Here is a 10,666-nt window from a genome sequence, read left to right as displayed (position 1 = left end):
CTGTAGAGAATGGTCAAGATGGAATTGCAAACCTATAGAATGTGAACCAGCTTTTTCTGGCCTGGGCCAATATGCAGCTATTCTCCTCCTGCATGCAGAGGAGACAAATGTGACCATCAGAAAGATCCCTTTCGTCCACAATAGACATTATGGCCTCTCCTTTCCCATCTGCCACCAGTACTCACATGGAGGGATCCTTCAGAAGGAGCAAAGTCCCTCCCCACCTGAGCTCGGAGTGAGGGAAAGACTTTGCACTTATACCATTTGATTCCCAACACAACACTTTATTGTGAAATACGTGCAGCTTGGGGTAAGAATTTCTGAAATTCACACGATTTACAGATAGGGAATGGGTCACACATTTCAATGTCAAGGTTTGTCCATCCTTCTGGCCTAGTAGATTTAAATCTTCTTCCGCCCAGGTTCCTCTTCAATCAGACCTTCCTGGAAAATGTAACAAATAGATCAAGGTGGTGCTGAGTCACTTAACTTCATTACATTAAAAAAGGAGGAAAGTCCCGTTCATCATCAGGTACAGAAAGTGCTAGGTAGGAAGGGTAGATTGTATCTTTTTAAGCCGCTTGGTAAACCATCTAATAATAGGTTAAGGATTCGATATATGGAAGAAGACGAAAGAAAGGTCTCATCATTCAGTTGTCTATTAAACCAGCCTTGGCTTCAATTCCTTCATAATGTCATATTTGGGAAATTTAACAGCTTGCTATTTTTTTTTTTTAGCATATGCATGATTTCTTTAAAGAAAGAAAGGAAATAAAAATGAGCACCCACTTTTTTCTCTGTCCTGCGGGTGTGGAAGTTGCAGTCACTGGAGAAAATTGAAAATATAGCTTATTTTCATTTATGATTTTTTGGACTTTCCCAGGCTCTAATTGAAAATGATCCATGTTTTCTGACTGTGCAAGTAAGCGGTCCATGGAGCTCAGAGAATGCTCACATTGAATTAAAGTTTTGGTTTCTGCGTTTAACTTGTTTTATACTTTTTTTTTTTTCAAACCATGTTACATTAGTAGACTGCCACTTGGGTAGGGGGGGTGAATTTAGTCTTCGTAGAGAACTGGAAATAAAATCTATGGCTCTGAGCAGTAAGCTTTTGAGTTTGAATTATTTTAATCCAAAGGGGGAATTAAATTTAGAACACCATTTTTAGTGCCCACATTTTGTAGGGCCCTGGAAAATCATCCCAGAACAATTGCTAAATCAAATGGCATGTAGAGATCAGCACAGAGAAGGATATTTGAGGGGGTTGATGAATGTACTTGGAGAATTAAAGTATGGCCATGGGAAGACATTCTTATGGATCCTCCCAAAGGCTGGAGCCAGGATTAGCAGATAAAGCTCATAGAAGGATTTCAACTCAACTAAAGGGGGGACAAAGGTCCAGCCCTGAGTCTAATCACTGAGTGAGAACGTCATGAAGTAGTGAGGTCCAAGGCACAGGTGGGGTCCTGGCAGGAGGTAAGTCCCACAGCGGGCAAGTGTGGTCATTAAGTGGCACCCAAGGGCCAGTCCATCTGAGAAGCTCCGTGTTAGGATCACTGTAACTCACCAGAATTCCTCTCAGGTCCCTGATGGGGGACCGTGGCTGGTGGATGGTGCATTCCAAGGTTTGGGGTTCCGCCAGTCGATCAACTTCTTTGGCTACCTGAAGAAATAATATGACCCATGGAGATGGAGATGAGAAAACAAAATGGCATTCTCCGTTGCCACCAGAAGTTGCGAGTGAAGTCTAGTGGCTGTGGGGCTCAGTGGGAGGCTGCAATAACTTCAGGATTAGGAAGGGGACTTGAAGGGCGCGAGGCATTTTTATAGCTGGAGTGGAGGTCTGGAGACTGTGCAGATGAGATGAGACCGTGTTCTCTCCTTAGAGATGATGAGACTGGAGAACTGCGAATCTCATGAAGAGACAGCCCAAGTATTTATGGTTGTGAACAGGAATGTTTTTTATTTTCTAGTTTTTAATGTGTCATAGTTTAATGAGATTTGCCTCACATATAATATATGGAGAAGAGATTTCAGATCCTGGGGTCTCTTTATCTTTGTTATTTCTCAACAACAACAACAACAAAAAAAAAAAAACACCCAAAACAAAAACAAAAATGGTCTTTCTTTTCAATGGAAACTGAATGGTTTTGAGTTTTTCCAGTTACATTTCCCATTCACAGCCCTATGATGTTTTTTGGATTCATGAACTATAATCCTCACCCATCCCTGAGAAGTCACATTTTATAAACAAAAAGAAAGAAAGAAAAAGACCCCATGGTAATGCTGGTGCTAGTGTGTAATCTCCTCTGTATGAAATTAAATCCAGCATGTTCTCTACCCCATGGCCTTGTCTTAAATTTGCTAACTCCCACTTCCTTGCTTAAATGCTTCTATGGGTGAAAAGAAATCTAGAGCATACCTCCTCCATGAGGACACCTATTTACACATTTTGAAATATACTACTGATCTAATATTGTAGATTTAGATGAAATAGAAAAAAAAATTAGCAGAAATTTTAAGATTATCTTTCCCAAATGCAAAGAATCACCTGTTAGAGACCCTGGATTTCCCCCAGTTATTTCTAATTCCCGTGGAACTGCACCCACGGAGAGCATGACTGACGTACTGCATGGTCGTATTCCCCCGGTGTTTGCTGTGCTCTGTTTCATCAGCAGCTGACCGAACTGAATGTAGAAACTGGACTTGAGCTTTGTAAGAGTCCTTTCCTCCTGACCTAGCCAGGGTGGAGTATAACCTAGTGCCACACTGGATCTTTTTTATTTAGTTAAGTTGAACCAAATAAGCTAAGTCTTATCAAAATAAGTCTTATTTTGAAGCCGAGAGAGAGAGAGAGAGAGAGAGAGAGAGAGAGAGAGAGAGAGAGAGAGAGAGAGAGAGAGAGAGAGAGAGAGAACTCACCTCTTGAAAAGAATCAAACAAACTTTCTGCATTTCTCTTTCCTCCAGGGCGCAATCCATAGGACCAGTGCTGGCTGGAACAGCCCTGCACACACAGGGTCAGCAGGAGGAGTCCAGCCAGGAGTCTGGGAGTGGGCTCCATTCTAAGGAACTTCAAGCACAATCAAAACAGACCCAGACTGAACTCTCAGTGAAAACAGACCACAGAGAACTCTGGATGACAAGACCCACATCTATATCTCGAACCTGTGGCAAGTGTAAGTTACACTCCTGATTTCACACACAGACCTCTGTTTGACTGTTTTGGGGACCAAAATCAGAATGCTGAGCTCACATATTCAGTATTTTTTTGTGCCAAAGGAGTCATGATTGTTTTGATTGCTTGTTTGGATATCTAAAACCCAAGACTTCCTCCCTGATCAAATGTGTCTTTTCACCTTCCCATTTCCCCATTTTCCAGTTGGTTTCAACTCTTCCATTTAAAAGAATTTCGCCACCTGCTCCACTCTGCTGCACAGCCCCTGCTAGGTGTCTCTGGCTGAAGGTGCTGGACTGCAAATGGCTACACTATGGGGTTGATGCATTTTTCTGACTCTTCTCTCTAATCTTTCAAGCATTACTGCTGTGAGAGACCAGCTGCGAGAGCAAGAAAGGACTCAACCCACTTGGAAGAGGTGAGTGGCAGAGCCAATGCTTTCCTTTCCAAGGAAGCCTGTATTTAGCTGATGAAATGTGTCTTCAGACTCACTTTCATTGGATGGGGGAAGAGCCTAAAGTCCAAGTGGCACAGTTCATTGGATCTTGGGTGTCCTAAAGGCCCAATCTCCGCAGCTGCGGTGACGAGGTCAGTGAAGGACAAGCCTGCTTTATACACCGTCTGGCCTGGACTCTACCTTTGGGGTGTAAAGTGCCCCAAGGACACAGGATAGCATGCGAGCTGAGACTAACACCACAGACTGACAGCGTTCCAAGTACAAAGCGTTTTACCTGTTTGGAGGCAAAGTGTCAAAAGGATCCCAAGCGGCCTTCGAGGTGTGTTGAGTTCTGTGACTTTTCCACTCACCTCGCTTCCTTTTTATATGAAACTTTTCCAGGACATCGAAATTGTCCCCACTGGTAAATTGTGCTGCCCATGGAGTTTAGTGTTTTTTAATAGTAATTTTTTTTTAATCCTCACATAAAGCCCTTTAATGGTGTATGTAATTGGAACACCCGCTGGCGTAGCCGTTAAATTCACTTAAGTCTGGCCATTAAAACCTCAGCTAAAATTTTTATAGCTGAGGTCACCATCCAAATAGAGATTAAAATCCTGCTAGGCTGGAGTCCCTTGAGGAAACTGACAGACCTATCAAGGGTTCAAGGAAAAGAGATGTCTTAGAGTAAGCTAAACCAAATGCACGTACAGAAACTTCCACCCAGGAGGCTACGCAATAAATATAGATAATTGAGTCAGGTCATAGGGGCTAGCCTCAGCTTTTAGATGGCCTACTTGTAAAAGGAAGGATTTAAACCACATAATCCTAGAATTACTTTCATTTTTAAAAATCTGATTTATTAATAAGTGGTTATTGGAGCTGGGATTGTGGCTCAGTGGTAGAGTGCTCGCCTAGCACATGCAAAGCCTTGGGTTTGATCCTCAGCAGCACATAAAAATAAATAAATAAAATAAAGATATTGTGTCCAACTACAACTGAAAAAAAAAAAAGTCGTTATTGGCACTATGTCAAGTCTATTTAGGATTCTGTAAATGGGAAATTCCCCAGCCTTCTACCCACCAGAGCCCCTCCTTGACTATTGTTATTTTATTTTTATTGTCTTGGTACCAAGGATTCAACTCAGGGGGTCTTAACCACTGAGCCACATCCCTAGCTCTTTTTATTTTTTTATTTTGAGACAGGGTCTCACTAAGTTGCTTAGGATCTTGCTAAGTTGCAGAGACCGGTCTCAAACTTGCGATTCTCCTGTCTCAGGCACCCAAGCCAATCACTGGGATTACAGGTGTACACTATCATGTCCAATCCTCCTTGACTATTCTTGAAAGCCTTTCAAAACATCAAAAAAGTAAGAAAAACTCTAATAGTTAGACTACATTAAGAGCAAGTTCATATTGGGCAGACTTAGGTGGACAGATCAACTCATTTTAGAAGTTGATAGAGTCAAAATGTGCAAATCACTGTGCTGAGCATGTTATGCTCGAATTCGGGACCCCCAAAAGACCACCAGAGACCAAGATCGATGTAAACAGCAAAGAGGTGTTTATTGCGAGCTAGCTCAGTCCTCCGAGCATACACACAGCAACAGGTGATACTAAGAGGCCCTGAGCCCAGGGTTTGCAGCCGTTTTATACATTCTTTGGAGAAGGCAGGGACCCCCACATACATCATAGCATCTCTTAGCAAATCATCACACACCGTGGGAAAATCAAATAACAACTCTTAAAACATGATTAGTGTATCAAGTGGTGGGAGAGAATCTGGAAAGAATGATTGGTTAGTTCAAGGGGCTGATGCACTTAAAATTGATTGATTCAAACCATGAGGATGTCACAAGGGGGGTTTGTGCCAAGCTGCAGGGCTTCTAGTTTAGATATTGGTCACCACACCTAGGTGGGGGCCATCTGGAATCCGATATTTCGATATCTTGGCCTATCTTAGGTGATCACCATCTGGGCTTTTCCGAGAACTGTTTCCACAGAGCTTTTCTGCAGTATTTTCCTGACTTTAGGACTAGAGTAGGTCAGAGGTTAAGTTTCAGAGCAAAATGATGCCCCAAGCAGAATGAGATTACTTAAGTCTTTCATTCCCCCATTTCTTTTTTTTTTTTTTTGGGGGGGGGTGGTACCTTGGAAGCCAATCATGGGTTCCTCTGAGTGAGCTTATAGGGTTCAGTTCTATTATTTCTGTCTAGGGGCTGATATTGGGCCCTCAACACCATTAACTGGACTGTATTGATCCTTTCCTTTACAAAGGCTGCAAACTTATTTATAATACAGGGTCCTACTATTAGGGCAAGCATAATTACAAGTAAGGGTCCAACCAAAGCTGAAATTAAATTTGTGAGCCAGGGGAATAGTCCGCTTCTCCAATCCTTCCTGTACTCTGGCTATTGATTGTCTGATTACCCCGACATTCTTCCCCTAGCGCTGCACAAAGTCCTTATTGTTGTAAAAAGACTAAATCTAATCCCCTTTGATTTTGAAACACAACTTCTGCAAGGGATGCATGTGATTCCTCCAAATGTTTCACCTGTCTCTGTAGTTCTTGGATGTCCTCATCTATGGCTTCCCTCAGACTGGAAAAATAGGAGTGCTGTTCAATCAGGCCGTTGTTCCAGCTTCCACTCCTACTGCTCCTAACAGGGTTCCTACGGTTAATATGGCTACAGCTACTTCTCTCTTTACCTTCCTTTGTAATTCCTTACTTTCTAATCTGAGTACCACTTCTTCTTCAGAGTGGTAAATTAATCTGGGTAGAGGTTGAACCATGGTTGAGCACGGCCCTGTGAGCACAGGGGGTCAGGCCTGTGTCACATGCCCACCAACTGTTTTCTGATGGTAATAGACAAGTCATTTGGGTGGGGAGAGGGGAAGTCTGATGGCATAAATGCTGCAGGGAGGGTGGAGGGTTTCCCACACAGCTGCCTTTTCCAATAACCTTCTCCAAGGTAAGTCCAGATTCCACTGGTTCCCACCGGCAGTCCTGTACTTTGCTGGTCAGTGTGTAACTTCCTGGGAGAGCTATCCCCTCATAAAGGGGGAGTTGCATATCATAACACGTCCAACAGGACTCTGTCACCTGGGGTCGGGTGTTGTTTATAACATCATAGGTTTTTAGCAGTAGTTTCCACAAGGGAGCTCCCAAGGCGTTCTCCCCTGAAATGCCGGGCACAAGTAGGTGGGGCAGTTCAGGTGGAGAGTTTAGGTCCTTTCCTCCAGGACCCTCTGGGTAGTCTTGGGTATTTGGGTACTTTCAGGCATAATGGGGATGTTAGCTGGTGGTGATGGGGCCAGGGCTTTTTTAGGTCCCACCACAGTGGGCACAATTTGGGTCTTTAAAACCTTGAGAGTGGAAATGAGTCCTTCACCACTGCTTCCTATCCGGTAAAGTCTGATTCCCCAAGATTTTCCTTGTTCCCATCCTTGTGCCGCTTTTCCTTTTGAGGTGAATCTGAGTTGTATCCAGGAGTTCCGATTATGTGGTCTGGAGTATTTCGATAAGTCACTTTTGGTGACCTCCCAGGCTCCAGACCCTCCCACACTAGTCTCACGTCCCCATTGCTTGCAATAATATTCTGCAGAACTCCCGCATTCTGGGGGGCGGGACTCTCCGGGGCATATGTACCGGGTGTCCATTTTACAGGGAGGACCCTTTGGGCCATCAGAGCTCAGGTACCTCTTTCTCATATAATGGATGGGTGTGTCAGAGCCTTTTTGTTTTGTTTGTTTCCATGACCCCTCAGCCAAGTGGCAAAGATTGAACTCTAGGTCCGGGAACCATGTCTGGGGTCCTTCCTGAGTCGCCAAGACTATGTTATGTCCACTTGCTGGATTCTGGATTACCCAGGTCCACTTATGTGGAAAATGGGGGTTATTACAATGAACAGTACTAATGTAAGCAGGAATAAGCAGCCAGCCTAATAACAGCATCCTAACTAGGGTCTAAACGCCTTATCTTAAGTTTAAGAAAATCGTTCTTGTGGCGAGTAACTTGCCACTTGGAGTTGGAATCCGGAATGAAGTCGCTCCTCACAGAGGATGGGTCCGCTGGCTTTGCATGAGAGGAGTGGATCCAGGTGGCCATTCCTTCAACCTTGAGAGCGGTGGGCGTCGTGAGGATCACGACATAGGGTCCCTTCCAGCGAGGTCGCAGTGAGTCCTGTCGATGTCTCTTTATGTAGACCCAGTCTCTGGGACGGAAGCTGTGCGGCTGAGGAGGGGGTCCTGTCTGGTACAGAGCTTTAAGGTGGGGCCACACGTCCTGGTGGGCTTGTCCAGGGCTTTTAGGGAAGTCATCAAATTCTACAAGCAGGTGTTCAGACAAGCAGGGGATTATGGGGGGGGGTATGCCAAACATAATTTCAAAGGGCGTGGCTCCTAATTTATAAGGAGAATTTCATACCCTATACAGGGCATAGGGAAGGAGGGCTGCCCAGTCTCCATGTCAATTTGGTTAGGGTCTCTTTTAGAGTTCTATTCATTCTATTTGTCCTGTACTTTGGGGTCTGTAAGCACAATGCAATTTCCAATCTGCCCCAAGAATAGACATGAGTCCCTGACTTACCTTAGGCCTTATCCGACCCTCCCAAGACTGGGAAGCGGTACCTGGGTAAGATGTCTTCCAGCAACTTTTTAACTACTGCTTGAGCCGTCTCATGCTTGGTTGGAAATGCTTCTACCCATCCTGAAAGGGTATCTATAAAAACTAGAAGGTACTTATATCCATATTCTCCAGGTTTTACCTCAGTGAAGACTACTTTCCAATAGGCTCCTGGGCTGTCTCCTCTTACCCAATTCCCAGAAATTTTAAAACAAAACATCAGGACTTGATTCTTATCTTCATAATTTCATTTAGATATCCTAACACACTATTCTAACAGGAAGAGTGGAATTTTGACCCACTGTATTAAAGATAAGGAGAACAGTTATGTTTGAACAATGCCAGTTTAAATTGTGCAGCTGATTTCCTATTTGCTGAGACATGCTTCTGTGTCACTGAAGCAAAAAGCATGGCCTTTGGTTAGGACTAAGGGGATGGAAGTACAGACTTCTGAGCCCTGTTGTCAGGTGAAGCACCCACCTCTGAGCATCACTGGGTTTCTCATGGGTTATTTCTACCAGTTGGTATGAAATTTTTGGAAATATGCTTTGCGATGTTTAAGATGAGCACAGCAAAATGATCTATGAAGCTATTCAGTGCTGCATGTCTTCTAAGTCTGCATCAGTCTTCTCTTAGATCCAACAGATCTCAAGGGCAAAAGCCAAATTTGTCTTGTCTTACTTTCTGCAGCACCAAGCAGTCTATCAAACCACTATGGAATCAATGAGTTTCTGATGTTTTAGTGATAGTTTGAATCTTTTCACGATTCCATGATTAGGTCAGCTGATCAAGGAGTGGAGTTTAATAAATTAGGTTAAATATTAAACATGGAATTTATAGTTGTCATAGTTCTGTCCTAAATTTGAAAGAATGGCTTTAGAGGGAAAATTGCTTCATTTTCAACATGAAAACACCTCAAAACTATTATAATTTCATAATCTTGCTGAATGACAGATGGGAAAAAAACCTCGTCTGCCCTAATGTAAAATCTCAGCAGGAAGAACTCAAGGGTAACTCTGGCTGACAGTCTAATCCAATTGTGAAAGGCTGGCAGAGAACTAATCCTCAGATACAGTGTTTTCTACTGAAATAATGTAACCAGTTTTTCTTGTACTGGTGAATATTTAATTTTAAATATATTATCCTGCTTGGGGATTTAATAAAATTCTAGGTTTTTTTTTTTCACATATTAAAGACCATTAGAACTGACCTGAGGACAGATTTACAGTATAAACAACAGGTTCATAAAATAACTAGAGAAAAGTTATATACTGATTTGTAATGGAAACCTTCATAAGAATAACTTGACGCTTCCTATTAAAATTTCCTTGAAACTAGTTGAAGGAACTAGACTACATCAGAGCATAACACATATTGCTTTAGACAATTACTCAGAGAGAGCACTGAATTTAATTAGCTAATCTAACCATAGAGAATTGAATTTCATCAATGTAGCTAATGTGTAAGTATAGAGAACTGATTTTATCAATAGAGAGTCTAACCAATTTTAAGTTTAAAACCCGACCCTAACTCTCCCCCAACACTGCATTTTTAGCTATGTACAGACATGTTTCATCAATGAAGCTAATGGAAGTTTTACTATTCTGAAACTTTCTTCCTCTTTGGAATGCTCTTCTTGTCAGGCAAAAATGTTTGGGGGCATACTGTTTACTCAACAAAACTAACTGGTAATGTTCACTAGTTAAAGAGTAACACAACCTGAATAAGTTACTGGAAGGCAGTTTTTTCTTTTGTTCAGAACTAATAGTTTTTCCCCACATTGTTAGCACAGTGGATTTTGAAGGGCAGATCATAAAAAAATAAATTTAATGGCACTTTCAAAGAGACTACCCAATAGCAAGTATTATGTTGTATTTTCTTTTTCATCTAGACCTTCAGGGCTGGTTATCAACCCATATTGAAGAAAAGGTAAACAGAAGTGTTGATTTTCCAAAGCAAGAGAAGAAAGGCTTTTTCTTTGTTTTATATCATTTATTAATGCAGTATACATTAGATCCCAAGCCTGCAGTTTCTGAAAACACCATGTTTAGATCTTTCAGAACCTTCTGCAGTTTTAGGTTTGTCTACAGAGGTACCCTTAAGTGAATGAACAACACATTCTATAATTATTGAAAATATAGTATAGAGTGAAATGATTTAAATATTATTTAGGCACATATTGATTATGAAAATAGAATCTCTCAATACAATACTTATCTGTCTTGGTAAAAATAATAAAGCAAAGAAAATAATTCATTTCTAAAGTTGCTTTCCTTCACCTGTAAAGGTCTGATCTCCTCCCACTGTGCATATGTGCCCTTTACTGTTAAGGAAAGCTGTGCATATGTAGATATAGAAGAGTAAGCTATGGAAACACTGAAATATGTCCTTCTCCCAAAGGAGACAGAAGTGGTTTTTAATGATTCATTG

General features: G+C 42.1%; 1 protein-coding gene across 1 annotated transcript; it reads right to left on the bottom strand.

Annotated features, from left to right (window-relative positions):
• Window positions 1-263: 263 nt before the first annotated feature.
• Window positions 264-4,024, bottom strand: Gnrh1 (gonadotropin releasing hormone 1). Its single transcript, XM_005339896.4, has 4 exons — window positions 3,909-4,024; window positions 2,923-3,072; window positions 1,568-1,663; window positions 264-444 (listed from the first exon to the last, which is right to left on the bottom strand). Exons 2-4 carry the CDS (start codon window positions 3,061-3,063, stop codon window positions 403-405), a joined length of 279 nt encoding a protein of 92 aa, XP_005339953.1. The 5' UTR covers window positions 3,064-3,072; window positions 3,909-4,024; the 3' UTR covers window positions 264-402.
• Between the last annotated feature and the right edge of the window lie 6,642 nt (window positions 4,025-10,666).

This window comes from Ictidomys tridecemlineatus, chromosome 14 (assembly GCF_052094955.1).
Source record: "Ictidomys tridecemlineatus isolate mIctTri1 chromosome 14, mIctTri1.hap1, whole genome shotgun sequence".
Lineage (NCBI taxonomy): Eukaryota > Metazoa > Chordata > Mammalia > Rodentia > Sciuridae > Ictidomys > Ictidomys tridecemlineatus.
The sequence above is the reverse complement of the archived record's forward strand: the minus strand, read 5'-3'. Positions and strand labels throughout refer to the sequence as shown.

What these genes read in the sequence shown, in the direction of transcription:
- Gnrh1 (XM_005339896.4), bottom strand. Translation starts at nt 3,063, where the DNA reads ATGGAGCCCACTCCCAGACTCCTGGCTGGACTCCTCCTGCTGACCCTG. An exon ending in TGTTTGATTCTTTTCAAGAG is followed by an intron (nt 1,664 to 2,922) that starts GTGAGTTCTCTC and finishes TTATTTCTTCAG; the next exon opens with GTAGCCAAAGAAGTTGATCG. An exon ending in GGGACCTGAGAGGAATTCTG is followed by an intron (nt 445 to 1,567) that starts GTGAGTTACAGT and finishes TACATTTTCCAG; the next exon opens with GAAGGTCTGATTGAAGAGGA.